Raw genomic sequence first — 24,933 nt, forward strand, 5'->3', positions numbered from 1 at the left:
ATAAAATTGTGACCATATGCATGTTCCTTTGAAAGAATTTGTGTCAAACCTTATTGGGAAAAATAAAAGATCATCGCTTGATTTTGTTAAATGCAACAGTTGCATATGCATTCCCTGTTTTTTTAATGACTGAGTGACATGCTTCAATTAAGCAATGCATTATTATAAATGTAATAAGATCGTTACAATTTGAGTCTAATTTTAATTAATGATATGCTTTGTAAAATTAACTAACACTTTAAAGTGCAGTTTTTTTACGGGAGACGATTAGAGCCAGTGAGAATTCCAACTTTAAAGTCAGAATTCTGAACATAAAGTCAAAATTCAATTTTAAAGTCAGACTTCTGAGAATAAAGTCAGAATTCTGACTAAAATCAGAATGTGGGTAGTTTTTAAATAGGTAAGTTATCAATAGTTTTCAATGCCCGTACTTGACGATCCCATGATCCCTCCTCCCTCCTAATTGGCTGGATTCTGTCAACAAACTGCTGCGTGTTCTCCCCAATTGAGCGTTTTGATTGGCCACTGCGGCTGCCAATCATTTCCCCCGCTGCTATATAAAGCTCTGCGCGACTCGTCTCCTGACTCCGATGTGAGGTGAATTTACGTCGGCATCCGGAGGGACCTGACATTACCAACTTTGACACTATTTTTGAGTCGTGTAAAAATGATTTATAATCCACTCTATGATCCTCCATTGTCGGATATATTCTCCTAAAATATTTGTTCGACATTGAACTCACCTAATTTGAGACGTTTCCAGGTGAGCTATGAGCGCAAATCGTCAAGGCGGATTACCGGAGTGACGGAGGCGACATGCCCCGCTGGGACGTGCCTGTGACCGGGGAGGCTTATGGAATATAGCCCACCGCGTCCCAGCCCATATTGCCGCAAGAAGAAGGCGCTCCTCCTCAGCATCATGCTCTTCATCTGGATCTTCGTGCTCTACTCCTGCGTGGGTCCCTGCTCCACTGGGGTGCTGCTGGACCGGGACCGGGACGGTGCTCCGGTCTCTGCGGCGGGTGAGAGGACCGAGCGCGCCGACCTGCTCTCCAGGCTCCGGTGGGAGGACGTGGACTACGAGGAGCCGGGGGCCGCCCGTGGAGCCGGGTCCCGGGACTTGCTGCTCAGCGACGAATCAGAGCCCCGGGCGCTGGAGCCCAGCTCGATGTCGAGCTTCTCCAACGGCGCTGGGAGCAAAAAGCTACCACAGGCAATCATCATCGGGGTGAAGAAGGGAGGCACCCGGGCGCTCCTCGAGTTCCTGCGCGTGCACCCGGACATCAGGGCAGTGGGGGCCGAGCCGCACTTTTTCGACCGCAACTACGACAATGGCCTCGAGTGGTACAGGTAAGACCCAACTCATTCATCTTCATCATTTGATCGAATTTAAAAAGAAAATCAAATTCTTCCCTTCCCTAGTCTGCGTCATTCATGCTTTACAAATTTAATGACGCTTGATTGCAACATCAAGAACTTTTGGCACGGATTCTAATTCACTTTCACACTTTTTGCACCATTTCATGCATTGTCGGTGATATTTCCCTTAATTATTTTTATTTTTTTACTTTATTCACCCTTCGATGCAAAAGTACGTTGCCGCGGATTGCAATAGAGTTTTGCAGTTTTTTGCAGCAATTTGTTTGGTTAGTGTGATTTATGTATTTTACCATTTAAGATTACCATTTAAGACTTAATCAACTCCTTAATCCAAAAAGAAGCACCTTGGCACAAACTGGAAATGTGTGCTTTTTTTTCTTCCAGCTATTAAATATGTGCAGCGTGTACTGATCTCTATTGGACGCGGTGCAACACTGCAGCTCTTCTGGCGGCTTATTACTTGCATAAATTGGTGTGAGACTAATGTTTAGTTTGAATGAAACGAGCAGCTTTGGTTTGGCACATTTTACTTTCAAATTTCCCAAATTCTGCAGAATTTGACAATTTTATTGCTCTTAACCCAAAAACAAATTTTAGGACAATTTTATGGCAAAACATGCATAATTACATTTATTTATTTATTTATTTATCTATTTATTGGTTTATTTTAAAGTGCTAAAATGGTAAATAGGCTCATGTCTTCTTGTTGATTTATTTGAGTTATTTATTTCATGTAATTTTAAAGGACAGTTTAAGTTTTATGAATAGTTAGATTGAGTTGATCATCATTAACTGAAAGGTGTAATTCATTATTATGACCAATTTGTGTATATTGTCTTTATTTTCCCCCCAGCTTGACCCAAAAACTTAATAAAATCAGAACGTTTTTTTTTTTTTTTTTTTTCACATGGATTTCCACATTGCACTCTCTAAAAGGACAAATAATCTTTATATGTGTGAGTGTTGCAATATTAGTTTTGTGTGTGGCATTGCTGTAGTGCGTAACTTTATTAGAGTTGCAACAAGGGATTGAAAATGCATTGATCGTCTATTTTGGACAATCGAATAATTTACAGACCTAGTCTAATTTAAAAGTATCCAAATGCTCCGAAATTCAGTCTCTCATCAGTAAATATTTTCCCATTTCTGTAGTTCTTCATTCAATCAGATTCTAAAATAAAAATATGCCATAAAATATTTATATTCACCTTTTATTTTGGAAAACTGATCATGTTTTTTTTTCTAATTTTCTCGTGGGTTGAATGTTTGCCTCACAATTTTGAGATTGGAATCTTTGCAATGGCCTTTTGTATGCCCCCCCCCCCCCCCCCCCCCACCACCAAAAAACATACTACATGTTAGGTTTATTGAAGTATCGAAATTGTTCATCGCTGTGAATGGTTATTTGTCTCCATGTGACCTCTGATTGGCTGAAAAACCAGCCCAGTGTGCTCCTCTCCCAACTTCTCCAGCTCACCCGAGACTAATAAGGATAAGCGGTATAGAAAACGGATAGATCACTTGGTATAGTTTAATTGTCTCCTCACAGTGATCAGTAGGTGGCACTACATTTTTCCACTACACTTTTAACTGTTATTGTTCAAACCAAAAAAATACATTCACTTGTTTTTTTCCGTAATAAAAGTGCATTTGTTTTCCTTCTCCATTTTGTCTTTGCACCTGTTTGCTGGTCTGGAGTGTGTGGCTGGCTAGCGTTAGCATGTTTTTTTTTTTCTAGTGAAAGCAACTAAAGCCCGGTAAAATGATAAAAAAAAATAAAGCAATGGTAAGAATTGTTATAATAACATTAGTGGTCTTGTGATTTCAGACTTGACAGACTTTTTGAAAGTTTTTGTCCCCAAATCCTTAAAATTCCAAACTCCTCTCTTCCTGCCCCCCTGTGACGCATCCGGGACAGTCCTGGATGGCTGCTCACTCTTTTATTCATCCTTAGCGGGGTGCGCTTGAGTTTCCCGGCAGGTGACCCCCGTCCAGTGTCTATCGCCCGTGACCTTCCTTCCTTCCCCTTCCCAAAAAAAAAAAAAAAAAAAAAGAGGCCCACCTGCTCCTTTTGTTAACTTTTGCACCATTTCTCAAAAGCATCAAACTGTCACGTTTCCTCCTGTGGCGCCGTTTGGCCAACACGAACATCTTCGTTGGTGCGGAACCTTTACGGGAATCGCTCCGCGGCTATCGACTGCCCGAATCTGATTGGAGGGCGTGCAGGGTCAGTCACACATCTGTTGACCATCTGACCACTGGACATAACGGTTGCTACCATACCTAGAATTACTTTGTTGCTTTCCACCTCCAATACCCATCAATTTATCTTTTCAAATCAACCTTCCCCCTAAATGTGTGAACCTCACTCATTCAGTCCTCCACTGTCACGCTTGACCCGTCCAATGAGGGGCAACGCTCCCTGCAGGCCTCACTGACCATAAGTGTCCCCCTTTGGTCAGCATATTTGCCCCCCCCCCCTCCAGTCCTGGCCTAAGCTGCCATTACAAGTGGTTAATTGTGAAAGCGGGAAGACCCCCCCCCCCTCCCCTCAAGCACCCCAGCGCACTCCGATCGGAACAATACGGCCACTGCGAACGCATACACATTAGTGTTTGTGTTAACACAATCCAGAATAAAAACACAAACACTCCCTGTGTGTCCCTTTCAAATTAGTCTCATTTTTAACGAGGTGATAATTCAGACGCCCCCCCCCCCCTCCCCCCAGTAAACGTCAGTTCACCGCTACTATATAAACACACAGTCCGTTAAATTTCGGCTTTTCCCAGAGGCTGCGCCAATATTAATAACACGCACGTTAATCATTATTACCATCCAGCGATTTCTCCTAAAAATGAGAAGGAGGTGACTGTGATGAAGCCGCACTCCTTGTCCCAGGTATGAAGTCCCAAAGGTGGCCATTAGGCTGCAGGAGAAGGGCGACCGCCTCCGGGAGACATATGACTGGGGTCTCCTGAGATTTCCATTAGCCAGGCAGTAAAAGCGCAGAGCTCATTAGAGTCTCTCGCCAATGTCCTCAAAGATGTGGACGTCCCTGTCCGCTTAATACCAACAGCGACTCACCTGTATTCAAACCAACTAGTGGTCATGCATGGTTGTAAGTGCTAACTAGCTAGCTTTTACTAAAGTGACACTGCCTTCCTGGAAACGACAAACATTTGCTTGATTTTTTTCCTTTTTTTTCACCTTTTTGACCCTTCAAGGCTTCACTACCAGGAATGCAAAACAACCCCCCCTTGTTTCTACCCCATGTGTGGAGTCAGGGATTGAGATGGCATGTGCTTTTTCATCTTTTATTCATTTTCGCTGCAGCGAGATCAAGGCGTCGCGTGTCTCATGGTGCATGTCAACTGTCGGGAAATCCACACAATCACACACACGCTGACTATTCACCTGCAGCTCCATTGCACAGCTCGCCACTTTTTTGCCATCCCCTACACAGCTAAACTCTCCCAAGCTGAACCTGCAACTCGGTTTGACGCCGTAGCACATGCTGCTAGCTCAGCCGCGGTTTCCTCGGGTAATTCTGGGCCGTCGCGGTTACGAACTAGAGGCGCTCCCCTCTTTCTCCTTTAAGGAGGACGCATGATGGCTACTTATGGAATTGAATCATTCGAGCTTGTCACAAGTCAACCGCAACCCCAACCACAATCATCTCTGCTCTCTATTTATGGCTTCACTACTTTCTGATGTCGCCTCCAAGACGCCGTGTGGATTCGAACCCTTTTTGTAGTCAACAGCTTGATGATGGATGGGGACGGGTTACAGCGGTCAGGGTCGACTCGGGTTCGGGTTGGGACGGAGGGTCAGCGTGTTCCCAGGCACTGGCATCGTTTCGAAGTTGCATTTCTCAACCAGATCGGGATCTGAAAGTGTCGCTGTAAAGGGGAAATCCTGCTTTTTGATCAACTTTCTGCTGCAGTAAGTCACAATAGCAGAGGCCTCCTTCAATGGATTTTGATGACACAGCAAAGTTGTCACGGCGTTCGATGTCATCCCGATACTACGATTATTTGGATGACATCAAGGGTTAGCGGTCTACGTACTCTTTCTTTAGCTTTTCGATTCAATTTATGGGGGTGAATTGACATTTGTAGCGACGCAACGGGCTCGACTCCAAAGTCGTCTTCTACGCTTTGGATTTACGAGCGACGCCCGCACTCCGCGGTTAAAGTCCGTGTCGGCGCAGACTTTTATTTCACGACGTCTGGCTTCTGTTTGTGCTTAAGTGCCACTTTATAAAATATACAACAGAAGCCCGCAATGGCTCGGTTTTGATGATGAACGCGCACAATAAAGCTTACTCACATGAAGGCGAGCGTCCCCGTGTAAACATTAGCACATGCTTGATGTGAACAATCGAGTGGCGTTTAAGATCCTTATTGGATCCTTTAACAAAACCAAAAAAAAAAAAAATCTTTGGGTCTCCCACTTGATGTTCATGTGAAGGATCTGGATAAGGATGAGAGGCTCTCTGGAGAAGAAAGGCAGCCTTTCAGTACTCGTTTCTTCCTTCCCCTCTTGAGAGATGTCACTTTGCCGTCGGACCTATGGAGTCTGCCGGGAAATCTCAGGGATCAATGGAGGCGGGAATGAATGTGGAGTGGCGCTCGAGTGGCTTTTGGATCCCACTCAAGTGTTGATGGCGCTTGTGGGCGCAAAGGTTGTTTCCTCTTGAGTGCTCGTCTTTTGAAATTTGAATTCAGTACTTCCCGATTTCACACAATCGGTATTAATAAAACACCTTTGATAGCACAGCCGTCACTCAACTAGCTAGCTAGTGGTCATCTTGGTGCGGTATCATCAAAAGGAGACAAAGTATCACTCTGCCACACAAACTCCGGCCCGATTATTTGCTTGCATTCAAATCAAACAATCCCTCCATCATTTGACATTCAAATGCATTCGGCATCCAAACCTTTTGTATCAAATAGAAACCAGCCTGCGGTGGGCCATTATCGTCCAATCAAACGCGACAGGAGGAAGAAGGACACATCAGACAGAAATAACCCACTTCCTCTCTGTTTATCTCAGCTGGGAACTGGTGGGTGGTAGCAGAAGGGGGGGGGGGGCAGGATGGTGGGCGGCCGACCTCCGTTTGATGGCGTCATGTGACAAGAGCCTCTGCTTTGTGTCTTATCGTTGCTTTTGACTTTCTGTCTCTGTTTTGTTTTTTTTTAAAGCGGGATGAACGTTGCCAAAAAAGAATCTTTGGTTTATCGTCCATATAAACGTTTTTGGCGTTGAGATGTTTTTGCACGTTCCACTTGAAGCGTACCCCTTGAAAGGTTTCTCGGCACAGCGCCTCTTGTGCTTCGGACCTTTTCGCCGCAACTCACAATGGGCCGGCTTTGAAAAGGCGGTCAAGAAACACAAGAGCTCGCTGACAGCATCTTTCAAGAGAATCAGCTCATAAATCACAAGGGAGGAGAATAGCCATTGTTATTTCCAAAGAGCCAAAGTCCACCCGCTCTCTTTTCCCCACTTTTCTGGCAACACAGAAAAGTCAGAGGTGAAGATTTTTTTTTTTTTTATGAGCACAAGGGCCTCTTCTTGAGGAATTTGGCGCTTTTTTTTTACTGTTTTGCCATCCAAGCGTCCTTTTTTTAACGCTCCTGCAATCGCAAAGCCTTTGAGGGATTCGTGCCGCTCGGATCAGCATAATCGCTAACCCAAATGTCTGCGCCACCGAATAGGATTAAACTTGTTTTTCTTTTTATTTATTTTTTTTACATTTTCTGTGTGTCTTCAAAAAAAAATACAAGTGATAAATATCAGAAAAAATAAAAAACTGTTTTAAAGTTTTATCACACCTCCCAAAGCAAAACAACAACGACAGAATTTCTTCATCTTAGCGGTCATTTATAAATCCCCCGGTCAATCTGTGCAAAGAACGACATCTTGAGAGTGAGTGATTATGCTAATGCGTTGAGCTAATCAGGTTAATTTAGCAACTAATTGCTTTTTAACTCCTCCAATGAGGCTAAGTGGGGCTCTGTAAGTCATTGATCACAAATACATTCCATCTACTTGATTAGGTGACACAACATGGCTAAACTGCCGTCTTTTGTCCTGACAGGGACTTGATGCCCAAGACCCTGGAAGGCCAGATTACCATGGAGAAGACCCCCAGCTACTTCGTGACCAAAGAAGCGCCCGCCCGGATCTCGGCCATGTCGCGGGACACCAAGCTGATCGTGGTGGTGCGGGACCCGGTGACCCGGGCCATCTCGGACTACACTCAGACTCTGTCCAAGAAGCCCGACATTCCGTCCTTCGAGAGCCTCACCTTCAAGAACAGGACTACTGGCCTCATTGACACGTCTTGGAGCGCCATCCAGATCGGTATCTACGCCAAGCACCTGGACAACTGGCTGCAGTACTTCCCCATGGAGCAGATCCTGTTTGTGAGCGGCGAGCGGCTCATCAGCGACCCGGCCGGCGAGCTGGGACGCGTGCAGGACTTCCTGGGCCTCAAGCGCATCATCACTGACAAACACTTCTACTTCAACCAGACAAAGGGCTTCCCGTGCCTGAAGAAGGCCGAGGGTAGCAGCAAGCCCCACTGCCTGGGCAAAACCAAAGGGCGCACTCACCCCGACATCCGCCCCGAGGTCGTGCGCCGCCTCAGAGACTTCTACCGGCCTTTCAACATGAAGTTCTACCAGATGACAGCGCATAACTTTGGCTGGGATTGATGTGGGCAGAAAAAGACTTCATCCGTATTTTTTATTGTTATCATTACTATTATTATTATTATTATTATTGTCAGATCCCTGGTAATTGAATGGCAAAATGTGGAGATATTGCTATATATATGTAAAATGTACAGAAATCTATTTTATAATAATTTATTTTTATTTTTAAGCAATTAATTCACTAAGCTGCCTAACCATAATTTTAATAGCATCTGGCTCACACATTTTTTTTAAATGAACATTCCTTTTGTCCATTTGGCAAGTGATTCCAGCCCGCATGATGTCCTACACTGGTTTCCAATTTAGAAAACCAGAAGCATTGATGGCTTGAACACAGAACTCCGAGTAAAAAGCGCCAGGTTACGGGTATAAAGTGCTCCCAGAGGTTTCCTTATTTCTCATTAGAATTTCTACTATGGCTACTATTGTTACAATTGCTAGTAGCACAACTAACAATAGCTTCACTAGAAACACTATCAATGAAACTACTGCTATTGGTGATACTAGTTATGCCACTATCACTAGTATGACTATTTACAGCTACCATAGTTAAAATTGCCAGTGTTGTCCTTCTAATGATAGTGTCACTAGTAAAACTACTAACACTGGTAGGCAAGTGTTTTAGTATCCAACCAACATGTTTTATGCCTTATTATTAAACCCTCACGATCCTTACTCAACTTTCTGCCCGCAAAAATACATCAAAATTACACATATCCCACCGCCTTATCTTTTTGCTTTTTCTTTTTTGTTTGTTTTCTACTTGAATCGTTAATATGCAAGAAGGGAGATTGCGCACGGTTGTCGTGGCGCTTTTTTGTTTGACTGTACATTAGCAGACGTCGCGTATTAAAACGTGAGGCCTGAATGTAGCAAAAACAAAAACAAAACAAAAAAAACGTTCTGATGTTGTGCCTCTTAAATTTATACGATTCCACTCTTTTCGACTGCTTGTTGTCTCTTTTTAGTTGCTTTTTCTCCTGGATTCCAACTCGTGTGTCCACATCTTGTATCCTCGGTGCAATGTTTAAAGAAGCATTTAGAGTTGTCATGTCCTGCATAGAAAGACTGAAGATTTTTTGAGATGGAGGGTTTAAATGGGACCGCCGCAATCATGCAAAACGAGATTAAAAAGTGACCCTGCACTCGCAGCTGCATTGTTTATATGCGGTTGAGTTTTATTCAACCTGACTTGTTTGTGTTATTCACAACAAGACGTGTGACACGGATGTTCAAAAGATCATTGTCTTTGGTGAGTGAATTTTACACACCATACAAAGAGCGAAATGCAGCGGCTGTTTCTAGACAATTAAATACTAAACATTCATAATATTTCTTTGTATGAAGAAATAAATGAGTATATATTTTACCAAACTCTTCTGGCTTTGTCTTTTTGAATTATATCCACAAATGAGGGATTCAATTTCAATGCGTTATATGCTACTGTACGGCAGCAAAAACATTATACAGAATACATATAGTATAAATCATATTTGTGTATTGATAGAATTATTATTATTATAATCTATCAAGTGTCGCAAAAATGTTAAACAAATGCATTACATTGATGCATAGTATTGAATGTATCTGTACATTTGAAAAAAAATCTTTATACTGCATACATAATGTTTGCACAGCATTGTACATATATTGTATCTAAAAAATAATTCACATTGATTAACTTTAATAATTATAAACAGGATATGACGTCAGAGACACTTCCGGGTTGTGAAGGCGCGACAATTGGGTTAGCCGTTAGCAGAACAATTAGCAGATGGCGAATTTTCCGGTCCAAACCAGAAGTGTTAAATTTGATGTGTTAATTTGTTTATTTATTCTAAATGAGGGTTAATACGTATCATGGAGATACAGTATTTGGTAAGAAAAAGAAATACATAGCGGTCATTTAAGGACGCGTAGACTAACACATGAACGTTGCTACTCGAGGACATTTTGTTTTTTTTGGATGCCTGGTCAAACGCTCCTTTTCGTTTATTTTTCACAAAATGGACGCACATTTGCGTAACCAAGGTAAGACGTTTTTACTTTTGTATAGATAGATATGAGTCAACATGTAGTAGTTTTACATTTATTTTATGAAGTGATGGTGTGTATATGATATATTGTCACTACATTGTATTAACAACGTGAAATAATTCGATAGAATTTACGTATGACGGTTGTTTGTTCATTATTTTTGAAATAGAATGTTTTTTCAAATAGGTCAGAAAGCACTCAAGTCAAGATTGGGCTGCCTCCCTCCAGTTTTCAGTGACACAAATTCCATCATGAAGCTGAGAATTGTATGTATTTTATTTTATTAATATTTATTTACATACATGGTTAATATGTCTCTCACAGTTCTGAGGTTCAAGGTTTTAATTCAGCCTTTTTTTCAGCCTATTTGTCCCGTGCTTATGTGGGCTTTCTTCCGGTAGTGCAGCTTCACTCCAAATAAAAAACAAACAAACATGCATGTTAGGTCAATTTTAGCCTCTTAATGGTACTTGGGTGTGAATATATACGGTTGCTAGGCCTGCAATTGGCTGGCGACCAGTTCAGGATGGACTCATGCAGCCTCTCGCCCAGTCAACCAGTATAGGTTATTGTTCACCCGTGACCCTAATGTGAATCAGCGTAATAGAATTTCGATGGGTTCTTTGATACTTCCTGTTCTGGTCCAGTGTGGCAGGGCCGTGACGGAAGCAGCACGGGTGGTTTCAGATGGCCCGCAGCTGTTTGGAAATTGTTATTTTCTCGTAAAAGCCACCGATGTTTCCGTAATGAGACGTGGCAGCAGCAAGGGCTCACCTGTTTTGTTTACAAGCTTCACAAACACCTTTCCACAAGAACAACTATTCAGTAGGTTTTAAAACGCTGCAAAAAACCTTAGGAACCCAACAAAGGAACCAAATTTAGAAACCTTAACTGTACACCCTACCAGGCTTGAAAGCCTAAATTGGCTAACCCAAAAGCTACATTGAAAAACATTTATGTGGAATGTTTAGTGGACAGAAAATTTTAACAATACATCACAATCAGGTTCGGGGAGAAGTTGGAGAAAAAAAAACTGTTGTCAGAAACCATCATGGATGTGTACAAGTCGAGATAATTGCTCAGCTGGAGCGCTGAAAGACACGAGGAAGACAAACAGGAAGCGCCTGACTTACACCTGCACTTACTGTTGGCTAACCCGATCAACACTCCACTTGATTCTAGGAGATACGGCAGCGACGGGGGTCCGGGCACGCTGCCAGGCGATGGCGGGAAACGATTTCCACAAGAATCAAGAAACAAAGAAACATGGCGGCTGTGCACAATGACAAAGTGTAGCCTCTGCAGGTGACGACGCGTTGTCATCCGGCATGCCTCCAGGGCTGTTATGGATACAAGTGCTCCAGGAAAGGGCGAAGACACCTGGCAGCGCTTGGCACGCAAGCCCACCGATTCACGAGTCGCCCAACCCTCACGTCCCGCCGGAGCAGCTCGCTCTATGGTGCGTTTGATCGCATTAGCTTCAAGCTGCTGCCTCACTAAAATTGCACAACATTCACTTGTCGTAAGGCGGCAAACATGCCAGAAGGGCTGCGGGGTCAGGAGTAGTTGTTGGGGTGGGGGTGGGTAAATTTAATAATTTAGTTGTGTATGCTTGCTTTTCTTTTCCAATAGCAGATGCAGCGGACACCACACACGCGATCTTGGCTAGATTACAAAACACTCAACGGTCGGACGCAAATGCCAAGAAAAGCCTCCTAGAACAACAAAACTATCCTTGGGCTTCATCACAGGTACTTTGAATGACATTATCAGAATTTTTTATTTTTACACAGCCTATTTTTGCCTGTATAATCTCAGGACTTGAAGTGTTTTTCTCACGTGTGCTCCCTTCCTCATAACCCCCCTCTCTTTTAGGCTCAAGATGGCCGACAGGTGTGCTGCATGGATGAAAGAGAATATGTTTAAAAAGCGAGACAGATGTTTGTGGCATTACAGTTGCTGATGTTGCCAAATTGATTGAACAAAGGTGAGAATATATTATGATATGTAAATATGGCTCCATAAGATCAATAACCCTTCCCACGCAATCCTCGGGTTTCTTTGTTTACATGTTAGTGCCACTTTGAATGTTTCTTGATTCACTTGATACATGGCGCTCACCTCCCCCTGCTGCTAGCCTACTGAGGCACTAAAATGGTGGCAGCGTGCAACCATCAATAATGCACACGGCAAGAGCATCCGGCCACCGCTATCATCAGGGGGAATCATCGGGTCCGCCGGAGGCCGCCGTATCTGGAGACGGATGGCGGTAATTTCTTTTTGCATGGGGAAAGGAAGGAAGAGTAAAAATCTTTCTAGCAGGGTGCTACGTGAGCATTGTCATGGAGTTTGATGCTACTATTCACGTTTTTTTTTTTTTATACCCGCAGAGATTAAATAATTCATTTAGATTTTAAATAAGTACCGCAACCATTTTCTGTTTCCACCTGCAGGGTTGCAAATGCACTTACTTTAAAAAAACAGCAACTTTTAATTATACTTTTTTTCCCCAGTTAGCGCGGAGTCAGTGGGTTGCTTGAAAATGTGTCGTCATGCATATTTTACAGCGCGGCACTCTTACAAGGTGCAAGTGGTTGAAAAGAGGCTGCCACCTACCTTTCCTCTCAACAGCAAAGAAAGTGGACGGCTACAGGAGAAAGAGAAGAAGTAGAATTTAGGCGTAAAGTGCTGGAAGGAGGATGAGGGAATCGCCCGCGCGACTCAGCCTTATTCTCGCCAATAATGCGAGTGCCCTGGGGGGAAGGGATTGTTGAGAATAAAATGGAAGCGACAGTGGCACAAGTGGGTGGTAATTAGAAATATTACCTCCATGTCAAGGGGTTATCTACCCGTCGCGACATTCTTTTGATGCTGACAAGTTGCACCCCGCCAGGCAATTAATGGCCTGTCTGATAAGAGGCCTCATGTTATTAGCTACCATTTACCTCCATCTAATCTTTTCTTCAAGTTCCTGGAAAAAAAACACTAATACGTACTACTGATTTTTCTTGAAGTGTAATCTTACGACAATACAATTATCACGACTGTTTCTACTATTTTGGCCACTTCATCTTAGCTTAGTGCATGAACAGAGCGAAATTTGGGTAAAAGCCAGAGTGCATCTTGGGAGAGCAAAGAGTCTTAGCTCCGCTGCCGCACTTTTATCGATGAAAATTTGATGACGCTAAATCTAGACAGACTTTTAGTGTCGGTCGGGATTACGCCGGCGGGCTGAAGGCTCATCAATGATTCAGGCGGGAGAGAGATCCCGCCACCGCAAACGTCTGCCACATGCAGGGAGAAATGAATGGATCAGGTGAAAGCAAATACACCTGGTCAATAAAGGCGGACATTTTGTGTGTAAACAACTCGGTCTGGTTACCTGCTTGTTGTGATGCTTTTGAAGTTTTCATACAATTGGTTGGCAATTGATTTATTGATTATTGTGAGGGGTTTGTCATAATGCTATTTTTTTTCTCTCTCTGTTTAGATTTATTTGACAACTTCAGCAGTTGAAAGCACATCCGTGCAGATGTGCGTTGTTGACATGAACAACATGGCTGTGAACAGAGACGAGCTACTGAGTGAGTACCAAATTTCAATTGCTACAGTATAACTAGCAGTTAATTCAACCACACTAGTGACTATTGGGAAAAACATGTTTGTGTTTATGCAAGTATAGGTTAAAAAAATAAAAAAAAAGCTCAGCCCTACTTTAATATTTTTCTTCTATTCCACTATATTTGTGTGTATGTAGTATAAATACATGTATATAAAGCTATATTATATTTCTATATTATGTTACGATATTATATTGCGATTGTATAGATCATACATTGTACATATTATATACTATTATATCATGGATGGCTCTGGATCGACCAAGGTAGGTGCCGGGAAACTCAACAAAGTTTTATCCAACCATACTAGTGACTATGTGCTTATGAATGTACTATATGTTTAAAAAGAAGAAGCTGAGCACTACTTTAATATATTTCTTCTATTCCACTACATATGTTTGTATGTCATATATACGCGTACATATGTATATAAAGCTATATTAAATTGCTATATTATATTATGATATTATATTGCCATTGTATAGATCATACATTGTATGTATTATATACTATTATATCATGGATGGATCTGGATCGACCAAGGTAGGTGCCGGGATATTCAACAAGGTTTTGATGGACAGGTACGTACCGGGATGACAGCAACATGTGGTTTCGAGTTACTTTGCCGTGATGGGAGAATGGCGGAAAAACACTTGCGACGGCTGTGACGAATCAGAGGGTGTTGGGGTTCAAAGACTCAAAAAAAAGTGGCGTGGAGGTGTTGAAATGAAATGAGAGAATAGATGTCAGAAAGATAGTGATCTATGGGGGGGAAGTGAGGAATTCACATGGGAATAATGTCGCTACAGCTTGTCCGCATTTACTCTGAGAGGTCAAACTCCGCGGCATTCTTTTTTTTTTGTAGCGTCTAACAGAGAAACCACAAATACATTAAATCATCCTTGATGCAAATATTAACTAGCTAAAAACAACCATAAGATGAGTCTGACAGATTCTGCAGATAGTTTTGGCTTGGATCCAAAATGGCGTCCATGGAGAGGCGCCACATCTTAACACTGCCTGCAGCGAGTCCGCCAACTAATACTGCCTACACTCTGTGAAATGGCAAGCGTGTTCCCATTTGATTTGACATAAGGCTGAGATTGTTTTGTGTCAATTTCACACACTCACAATCAGTTTTCTTTCCTGGCCAATGGTTCGGAGGATTGCGTGCTGTGTAATTGGCATCTCCCGCCTCGGGATCTCGTAGCAGATATTAACAGTCCGTCCGTCTGAGGAGCCCCACTCAACCCGTACGTGCCCCGATTCATTACTCTATTACTCATTTAATCCCAGCGTGCGTATAAGGTTCGTTATGGGCGGTGCCGGGGCCAAGATGGAGATGAAGCGGGCGCCGTGGCCTCATAAGAGCAAGGACGAACGGCACATTGAAGCTTCCCAACTGACAGCTTAACGGTGTCGTTAGCAAATTGACAGTTACATGTGGTTAAGTGTTGTAAATGCTGTGATTGATTAATTATGATCACGAGCTCTAATTAAAGTGGCGAGCAGCGAGTGTTGTTCCAGTAAGGAGCACTGATAATTTTTTTCAGTGTGTGGTCTTCATCTGCTGTCTGGTACTATATATATATATGGTTCAAATATGATTTCAAATCTCCAGGACAAGATTGCTTGAAATGAAAAGTTGCATTTATGCTTTGAATCAGCTATTTTAGGCTCATTTTTCTTGCTATGTTTTCAGGTGTGGGTTTGAGACACTTAGTTTTGATGGACATGTCTGCCAAGTGCCCTTTCTTCTGAGTAGGACTGATTAGGTGGTGAAATGTCAAACATTCTTATAGTTATTAGTGTACACCAAGCTTTAAAAGATTACCAGCAAGAGGGGCTGGAGGGTGCGAAATACAACATGAATGATTCCGTTTTTACCTCAAGGTATGTTTGGGAATTTCCAAGAGGAAGCACCGCTACACCTGCTTGCAACTCCCAGTTGTCTCCATTTAACTGTGGGGTGGAGTTGTCACAGGGTTCTTGGTGACAAGATAAATTTCCCAAATGGGAATTTTAGCCAGAAATTCCATTGTGCGCAAAATCTAGCAAACGTCTCACATCTTGGTGGCTTCATTCATCCCACCTGTAGGCCTCAGGACGTCTTTCCTGCCCCCTAAAGTCTGGGATTCCCCGCATTCCCAAAGCCAACCCTTTCACTTCCGATCCACACTCCCTTAGGCAAAAGTCTAGTGGGAGCTTCCTCCCATCTAGCAATATGCACACAAATGTCCTTCGGAAGGTTTGAGCTACAACATTGCCAAGTTGAACAGCTATCCGACTAGCACTGGTAGGTTCTTTCCAAAAACTTTTTCCAACATTGCGATGATAAGACTAGACAGCCCCCCTTCCCCTTTGTCCATAAAGTCATAAACCCCCTGGCCGGGGTCTAATCACACCCGCCAGGAGAGCTGAGGTCAGAGTCGAGGGACTGCAGGGCTAGCGGAGACGAGGCTCGACTGGATAAACGCAGGACAGCCAGACTGGAGACAGCTGGAATGACGACGTAAAGCGAAACCTGAACTGAGAGAGGGAATGTTTGCAAAAGGTGAAGCAGGAGGTGCATGATCAGAGAGTCTGAAAACTACAAAAATAAAGTAGGCTCTTGTTTCCCGGGGCGTCTTTGATTTTGATTAGTACTTGAAATGTCATTTTTTCATTTTCGTTTTGAAATGAAATTACTTGTATCACTTAATGCTATTCACAATGGCATTGTGTTGTACAGAGCTGGTAGAATATTTTGGCGATGCTATTAGGAAAAGTAATTGATGCCTCTCTAATAATGTTTCATAATAGATATCATTTTTAATGAGCAAATTATTTTGAAGGGTAATCTATGTGATGTTTTAATCCCAAGAACAAGATGCCAGAGGAATCACTAACTCCATTTATCTAGACACATGCAAGGGCATTTGATGTTGACAGGAAGCGGGAACATGGGAAACGCTTTAACCGGGCCCCCTTAAAATCAAGCGGATTAGGAGCCATATGTGAGGGTCTCTAATCTCATTTGGAAGAGCCCCCGGGTGCTCGCAGCCTGTGTTTTACATTAGTCCCAATCAAAGGCGCTCCTAACGACGATCGAGGTAGCTACACGGGTTTGAGGATCAGGACGGCCTTCCACTTAGTGTCAGACACTCCGGAGAGAGGCAATTTAACGTTGCTAATATCAAATTAAGTTTGAATCATCAAGAGTGCCACATTTTTGAGAAAATGACGCAAATAAACATCTGACGTTACTCCTCAAGAGATATGCTGCCGTCGTGTCATAAAATAAACAAGCACCACGCGGAGCCCCGTTGGAAATAACTTGAAAGCCACGCCAGCTTTGCAAAGAGATAAAAGTTGAAGCTTGTCTGTCATCACAAAGATAAATCTTGCTCTTGAAGATGAAGCGCCGTTTCGCTGGCCTCCGAGTTGCCAAATGAGGTGGAAAAGCAGAAGCTTAATTTTTAAAAGCTAAATGTATTCTGTAATGTTGAAATTCTTTTTGTATTTTGACAGAAGGATGTCAGATAGTTTTTATTAGGACACTTGGGAACTTAAATTATGAAAACATTGCATCATGTCTCACAATCGCCTCCCATCCCGCCCCGTCGGCCGCTGTCCATGATCCTGCCTCGCAATAAAGCGCGGGTCATTGCTGGCCGCTATCCATTCAGGACAGTGACCCCCGCCACTGCCTGTTCCTCTGGGCCTATTGTGCCCCCACCCCATTGTGTGTGGGATTTGTGTGGCCGGCCCACTCTCCTTGTGATTGATGCCGACCTCACTGACCCCCCTCAGGACTGGCCAGCTCCCAGAGACTCTGGAGGCAATTAGCATGAATTTGTTACTTTAAGTGTCTAAACTCAATTGTTCTTGGAAGTCCTAAAGAAGGATGAGAGGGATGAAGTGGAATGACTTGAGGGAGGATCTATTTATTTTCACCTGTTGACAATCATTAGCTTAGTTTCTTTGTCATTATTAAGATTTTAAAAAAATGTAGGCAGTGATTTTTATGGCATTGTTTTGGGCGAAACTTGTTGGCATAGTAGTACCTAGCATTCCAGCATGGCTGCTTGCAGCTTCTATCATCTTTCCCTTCCATCCTTATCCTTCTCTTTGTCAACATCTCAGCTTCCACCTCTCACAGTGTTCGGGGAGAGGAAGCTTTTATCTACAGGAACTATTCGGAGCAGTTGGGGGCTGGTGGGTAGATGAAATGGAACTTCCTTGTGTCTTATCCTCCCACCCCAAGAAAGTACGTTGAGAGGAAGTGCTCCCGTCATATCCTATCTCATCCCACTGAAAAGTGTCACCACTCTTACCCGGAGGCGGCGGCGTCTGCTCTCGGCTCGTTCTCAAGGCGATAACACCCTCTCGCCGTGCCTGTCGATGACGCGGCTACCCTGATTGCTCTCTCATATGCGCTCTGGGACTTTCAACCGGCATCTTCTCATTCTCACACCCTTGTCATACATCTGGGAAACACGTCAAGAAGTAAACCAGAGAGTCACCTTCGGTCTTTCGCCTGGGGAAGTAATGTACCTTTATTTCAATCGCAAAGGATGCCCTGGTTTTGTTTTTTTTGTCAACGGGAACAGTGCAGCATCTATAAAAAGAAACTTCTGAGTTTTGCTTCCAAACAAGTCAAAAATACAAAGCTGTCCCAGCATCAGATAGACAAAGAGGATTTTGGCCTCTCAACCTCCTTTTCTCCATATGGACGCCTCTCGGCTGTACCACATTCGCCATCCATCAAGAATTCGGATCGTGGATGATGTGACGGATGCGCGGCGTCTGCTCTCTGAGCTCTCGCCTGACCTCCTATTGGCCAAAGGTCTTTGGGACGCCACTCAAGGCGACTCTCCAGTGGCCTCACCCTGAATCATATTACAGAAGAACCACAAATGGGGGAGCCGTTTTTGCCAACACAAGAAAATGTCCTAGTTCTTCTAAGAATCTAATGTTTGAATAGTAATTACTTTAACCCAGCCTCATTATTTGTCACTTTGGCCCACTTTGTGACACTGTGGAGTGCGTTGGGGATAAAGGTCAGCGTCCCGATAGACTTGGAATGTTTGCGTTTGGTGTTTACGTTGGCCCACATCTATCTTAATAAGAAAAGGCAGGAATTTGTTTTTAGATTTCCTGCAGCACACTAGGAAGGGAGGGGGGGCACACGTTATTTATTTTATGGTGGTAGTGGGGCGGAGGGGCACCCACCACCTGTCCCTTCTCCCACTGCCACTCCCCCCACCGCCTCCACTTATACCACACACATTTCAAAACATCACTGCATTCAACGAGTGGCAGGTCCGTCTGGGTCAACCAGGACTCGGTTCACCTGGTTCGACCACAGGTCGCGGCGCTATATTTGCGTAGCTGCTTGCTAACGTCGCCCCTCCCAATATAGTTTATGATGGCTTTCTCTGTTTCCAATAGCAAATTCAATCCCATTCTTTTGTTCTCCATGTACTTGGCTACTTATTCGGTTAGGACTCTAATGTCCATTTGTGAACCGTGTTGCACTCAAATTCCCCATTTTACGACTTCTGCTTTTGAATTATTTTTGTTTGACTTTTACTGTTTTTATTCCTGTAAATGTTTTTCTCCCCGCAAAAACACCTCTGCGTGTCTCTCAGAGGCAATCTAAATCATAAATATCTTTGGCCCTGCAGACAAAACAGTCGCTTACAATCGCTAATGAAGCTCTTTGATGCCAAAATGCAAGTCATCCCTGCGGACATTGAATCCCATTTCAGGGATTGTAATATACATTAAATATAATAATATTCAGTGCATAGTCTGAGGCCAAAAATCAGATCTTTGATTTCAATCATTTTTTTCCTGATTAGCTTATGTAAAACTATAATGACAATGGCATCATTTTGTAAATAGCTGTCCCCCTTGCTTTTTCAGAGAGATATTTTTTCCATTCGGTTATTTTTCAGCGTTAATTTTGATAGCAGGCATATTATAAATATTTTTTTCTTTATTGGCAAGCACAATAAAAGTACACCCCTTAGCTCTGTCTTTCTTCATGTAGAGTTGCACAGGTGAGGCAAGACAACTTGGTAGCACATATTTTTTACAGCTTGGGTAAACTTTTTCCAAGATGAATAAATCACTGCTTCCACTGTGAACAAATAACTTTGATCTTAGATCTTTGGCAGTGTTCAGAACTATTGACTGACTTATTTGCTGTCAGTGAGCTCCTTTCATGCCATATTGAAAGTGGTTTTGCTCATTTTATTAGCAGGAATTGAAATCATTAATCGCTCTTTTTGAAAACTAATTACCTCAGGGGTCAGGAAAGGTGCTAAATGTAGCAACGAAATTACTAAGCAGAATCAGCTTTCTTGACCACCTCTGCCAGCATGAGATATGAGGAAGGTAAAACCAGCTGAGGGCTCACGATGTTCTCTTGGAGGTCTGCCAGTCTCCCTGGGTACAAATATGAGATAAGCCTTTCCCTCGCAGGGCAGAAACCTTCAGGATCTTTTACGATCCACTGCCAGCGTGGAATAGAAGCTTCTTTAACACCCTGATAAGCTCGCACAGGAACAGGTGTCTTTAGGTCTCGCTGGAACAAGAATAGAAAGACCAGGGGAAAATAGATGTGCAGTAGGAGAGAAGACAAAATGGACGTACCACATTTAGCATCTACCTATGTGCCATTGAGATGCTTGTAAAGGTGGTGGCAGAAACAAAGTGCATTTTGCTGTTTTTCTACCTCAGACATGTCACGGACCTGGCAAACTTTGAACCAGCCAGCCAAAATTGTCTCAATCAAACTTCTGCCCAACATGATTTTCCAATCAAAAGACCTGAAGGGGAAATCCAAGGCAGAGCAGATTTGCATTAAGTCCTCAAGAATTCCATCACAGCTTTTAGAACTACTCTCAACTAAAACTAAGGAGACATTTTGGAGATGATAAATCACCAAAATAGCGGATTGTTTTGCATGTAGATAACTCCACCAGGGCTTCGAAACCAGACGTCGTAATCTCCTGATCAGCGCGGATAGGAATAATCTTTAGTTTTCCCCGCATGTGAAACCTCAGCCGGGCTAAGAGGCTATCTGCTCATCTTCTCCGTGTTTGGGTTTGTCTGCAGGAGCCGTGCTGGATTTGTAACTTTTTGCACCGTGGGTCTCCCGCAGTGCACTTAGCGTAATCTGCCGCCGTCCCCGCGGTAACGTCCATCAAAGTCTCGTGTCTTGATTAAATCCTTCCACGTATTTTTAGAGCAACTTATCAGACCATCTACTTGACCAAGTTTTGTATTCATCCTCCCAAAGGTTTTATTTCAGACGAAAAAATATTTGTCTTGATTTTCACCATTCAACATTGGCACAGATCTTGCTTGGACATTTATTCCTGGAAATTGTGCTTGTTGTTAAAAGAAATCCATTGGGAACTTTTGCTTTATCACAGTAGAAGTCCGGACTGGTTTCAAGGATCAAGTGATACAAACATTCAACTCAAGTTTTCTTTTGAGATTATTCAAAATGAATTGGAATTGATAAGCAGTGACGAGCCTTTCCAGTGTGGGGCAGTCAGCGGCCCTGAACAATCAACTCTGAATATCAAAATCTGAAATTTTACATTGAATCAGTGAAATAGCTACATATTGAAAATGATTTGTATCAAAACCTGAGTGGGCTCCATGGAGGAATCAGGAAATATATGCTACCAAATATGGGCACCCAATCACCCCCTCTGATGTTGAACATGCGTGGTTGCCATCCGGTTAATGAATAAGTTAAATAGAAGCTTCATGGGAAAACAAACGGTCACATCCGGCGTTTGCGTCTGCTCACGATCACAGTCGCGTCCCCGATTCTGACCCTGGTCCCGGTGCCTCATCACCCCCAAACCCGTTCTCCCTCAGTGCCTGAACCACATGTCAGTTCCTGGCCTCTTTTCCCGCCATGGTGTAACTGGTTTCCATTAAAAAAAAAACAACAGGATCTTTTAGGGGACGTCACAGTGAACTGGAATGTATCAAAGATTTTCTATCGTCGTCATCCTAAGAGTTTTCTGCTGGGTGGCCGGGACGCGGCGCGGTTAACGGGATGGCTACAATAACCAATAAACGTGTGACTTGGAAGCAGGCTAGCAGTGAGCATGCGGCGAGGGTAATTTACGACGTGGTGCACTTAAGTTGACCTGTTGAGATTTAAAGCCTCTTTCTGTTGCGTCCTGCCGCAGAACTTTGACGACGACGCTACACGGCCTCTGAAGTTCAATCTCTGTTTCAAGATCATTCACAGATTTGGTTTGAAAGATCTAGTGCCAGAAATATTCCCCAATATTTTTCAAGAAAGTTCAGTGTTCTATTGTATGGTTTGTTAGCCAAAGTCAAGGTTATTTTGGTACTCTGTAGGATTCAGGCAGTTTTCTCCATTTGCTGTGCTATTGGTGGTACTGGGGTATAATTTTGCATAGCTGGCTTTAGTGTGCATATATACATAGAAAATGCAAGGTGACCGCACCTTGCTTTAAAAATACCGTCCAATCAACTCACATTAAGATATTTCTGTAGCTAGTTAAAAAATATGAGCAGAGTGATGTTGCTCACAAAGTAGGCCAGATAAATAAAAGATGCTCTCTGCAGCGCAGCTACCATGAAAGATTAATTGACAACTTAACAGAAAATAATGTGGAGGAACAACGTTTTGTATAGAAAAGTTGCATTTTATAGAGGAAATGCAATTTTAATCTTATGGTGAAAAATTTGGTAATGCTTGAGTTGAACCATTAGAATGAAAGGAAAGTCACTCTAGGCTAACTAAATGATAAGGAACGTTGTATGCAATTGCACCAATCAAACATTTCGTGGGCTCAACCTCATTATTGGCTTCTCTGCACGAGTGCTTTATGGCTTTAATTTAACTGAAGACAAACTAACTAACTAAGTGACTGGTGTAAGTGATTATGCTCCCCTAATGGGCCAACTTGCATCAAAAAGCAAAACATATGTTTGGAGAGAACTGCTTGTATAGCATCCCTTTGTCCAGCGCAAAAGCCTCAACTCAGCGAATGCATCGTAATAAAGCTGTCATCGTTTCTTATTCCGCTGCAAAATTACACGCGTGCAACTGGAGCATGTCAGGAATTTTGGCAACGGCCATCTTCGGGGGACTTCGCCAGTCGCCTTGTTTATCCCAAGCCAACAATCTACAGAGACAATAAATAGCAGTTGTTTAGATAAAGAAATCCATACGTAAATTGTTGACATTTTGGACAAAAATTTAAAGAAAGCATTTTTCGGTTCTATATTGATGATTGACATGATTCCTTGCTCTCTTACAAGCTGGGTGCACCGCTAAACCTCAGGCTACCCAACACAGTGTGTGTGTTTGTGTGTGTCGTCTGGTAATATATCATCAGGGCTTTAACGGCCCCCAAGCCAGAAGTTAATGAAGTGAAATGAGACTTATTAGGCAAACAGCCTTAAAGTCACTGACAAGCAAATGTAGTAGGGGGTTGAAATTATTCATGACATTTGAGATAAAAGGTGAACAAAAAGGAAATCATAGCCACAAAATAGACAGTTTTTACACTTTACGGTTTAAACCTTTAAGCATAGATGTTGCGGCACTCATCATGCTAATTACCGCCAGTCCTCGTCAGATCCAGCATACGAGCTTTGTTCCTAAATTGACTCGCAGGGGCGCTGTTGCATATTTGGGCGCGGCATCAATATTTTGGGGACGCGGCATCCGCCCCCTTCCCCCAACCCTCGTGCTCCCGTCAACATTGAACGCCATCCTTCTTCTTCGGTGACTCGTAAAGATGACCATCAATTAAGATATCAAGTTCCACGCCCACCACCCAAAGAACCGGAGGTCGACGGCGACTTTGAAGCTTGATACTTTTGCTTGCCTAAAAGGTGTTCGGTTTGAACTAAGTCAACTCCCTTTGCCCCCTCTCCCAGTAACCCTGAGCACCACGGGACACTCACCCCGCATTGACCCCTGAGCTGCGTTTGCTTAAGGGGTCATCAAGACCACGTTGCTCGTTCAACCTCAGGTCGACGCCCTCAAAGGACCTTACGTCCCAGGACGTACCCTGACCCCCGATCTTTAGTCACTCTCATGTTTGGAGCTCGGATCTGGAATTAGACTTGACAGCATCATGCTTCTGATCTGACTGGACGGTTAAACATTCGCTTAAGTCGTAATTAATTAAGTCAGTCACTACTTATCCCCAGATCTGAATTTCTGAATTACTCAGCCATCTCTGTCTCCCGCCACTAACGCAATAGCCTTGAGGCCAATGCCAGACTGTTTTCATGTGCTCATCTGAGTGGATGTGGCTTTTGGGAGGGCGTGTGAATTACCATGTGTTGTTTAATTTAATGGGGAATTATTCAAATCAAGTCCACTAACCAATCAAGAGTCAATTACTTAAGAGTTACGCTGATGAATTAGTTTAATTATCCAACATAGAGCCTGATGTCTCGTGACATATTCCTGGGAGACACCCAGGGACTATGCTCAGCAGCGAAGGTGTTTGGTGGGGGCCTGGGGGTCTTTCAGCAGACCTCTGGGAGCACGGAAACGAGAGATAAGAGACCCAGAGCAGAGGCAGCGCTCAATTCTGATCTCCGAGCTCACCCTGGCGCTGATAACCCTTTGTAGACCGTTTGTGAAGCCCGTCTGAGCGGCAGTTCCCAAGGGGGAATTTAAGTGAGGATACCACAGAAGTCGATTTCTGTCTTTAAAGGAATGCTAATTCCGAAATGTTTTTCGAAATTCAGTCTATGATACCAGATTACCTCAGCAACCTGAATGTCTATTGGACCCATAAAAAACTCAATAAGTCCATAATTTAAAATCCATCCAATCATTTTTGGTTGATTTTGTTAACTGTAAAATTGCTTTGTAAAGAAACTCATTGTTGAGTTTTTGTCGGAATGTTACCAACTGAAGGCCTGAAGGTTCTCCTGCTTAGACACAAGATAGCATGGATAGATAATGGAGACACAACCCTCAAATGACATCTCCGTCCCTTTCCAAAGACTCTCTTTGATGCATCACTACAAGCTTCCTGAAGTAAACACAGACTAATTGTCTGGATCAGTTTGAGATTTTTATCTCCGCCCTCCCCCCTCCACTACCTCCATTCAAGCATCTCCATTGAGATCGGATCTCTGGAGGACACTCGGCGAATACTCAA

At 43.2% G+C, this 24,933-nt stretch overlaps 2 protein-coding genes across 3 annotated transcripts in view; both read left to right on the forward strand.

Annotated features, from left to right (window-relative positions):
- The first annotated feature begins 600 nt into the window (after nucleotides 1–600).
- hs3st3b1b (heparan sulfate (glucosamine) 3-O-sulfotransferase 3B1b) lies at nucleotides 601–9,473 on the forward strand. The gene is made up of 2 exons (XM_085904044.1): nucleotides 601–1,350; nucleotides 7,481–9,473. The coding sequence occupies exons 1-2, from the start codon at nucleotides 854–856 to the stop codon at nucleotides 8,097–8,099; spliced, it is 1,116 nt and encodes a 371-aa protein (XP_085760170.1). The 5' UTR covers nucleotides 601–853; the 3' UTR covers nucleotides 8,100–9,473.
- A 354-nt stretch (nucleotides 9,474–9,827) lies between these two features.
- polr3a (polymerase (RNA) III (DNA directed) polypeptide A) overlaps nucleotides 9,828–24,933 on the forward strand; it is a 64,098-nt gene continuing 48,992 nt past the window's right edge. Inside the window, exons 1-6 of one of the 2 annotated variants that reach the window (XM_085902966.1) lie at nucleotides 9,828–10,130; nucleotides 10,323–10,402; nucleotides 11,319–11,595; nucleotides 11,769–11,887; nucleotides 12,012–12,123; nucleotides 13,627–13,720. In XM_085902966.1, coding sequence (XP_085759092.1) covers nucleotides 13,669–13,720 — 52 coding nt within the window. In that variant the 5' untranslated portion in view covers nucleotides 9,828–10,130; nucleotides 10,323–10,402; nucleotides 11,319–11,595; ... (1 more) ...; nucleotides 12,012–12,123; nucleotides 13,627–13,668. The remainder of the gene's footprint in view (nucleotides 10,131–10,322; nucleotides 10,403–11,318; nucleotides 11,596–11,768; nucleotides 11,888–12,011; nucleotides 12,124–13,626; nucleotides 13,721–24,933) is intronic. The other variant, XM_085902965.1, reaches the window with a different exon arrangement.

Source organism: Syngnathus leptorhynchus, chromosome 22 (genome assembly GCF_054491065.1).
Source record: "Syngnathus leptorhynchus isolate UIUO chromosome 22, UIUO_Slep, whole genome shotgun sequence".
In the NCBI taxonomy this organism is placed as follows: Eukaryota; Metazoa; Chordata; class Actinopteri; order Syngnathiformes; family Syngnathidae; genus Syngnathus; species Syngnathus leptorhynchus.

What these genes read in the sequence shown, in the direction of transcription:
- hs3st3b1b (XM_085904044.1), top strand. Translation starts at nt 854, where the DNA reads ATGGAATATAGCCCACCGCGTCCCAGCCCATATTGCCGCAAGAAGAAG. An exon ending in AATGGCCTCGAGTGGTACAG is followed by an intron (nt 1,351 to 7,480) that starts GTAAGACCCAAC and finishes TTGTCCTGACAG; the next exon opens with GGACTTGATGCCCAAGACCC.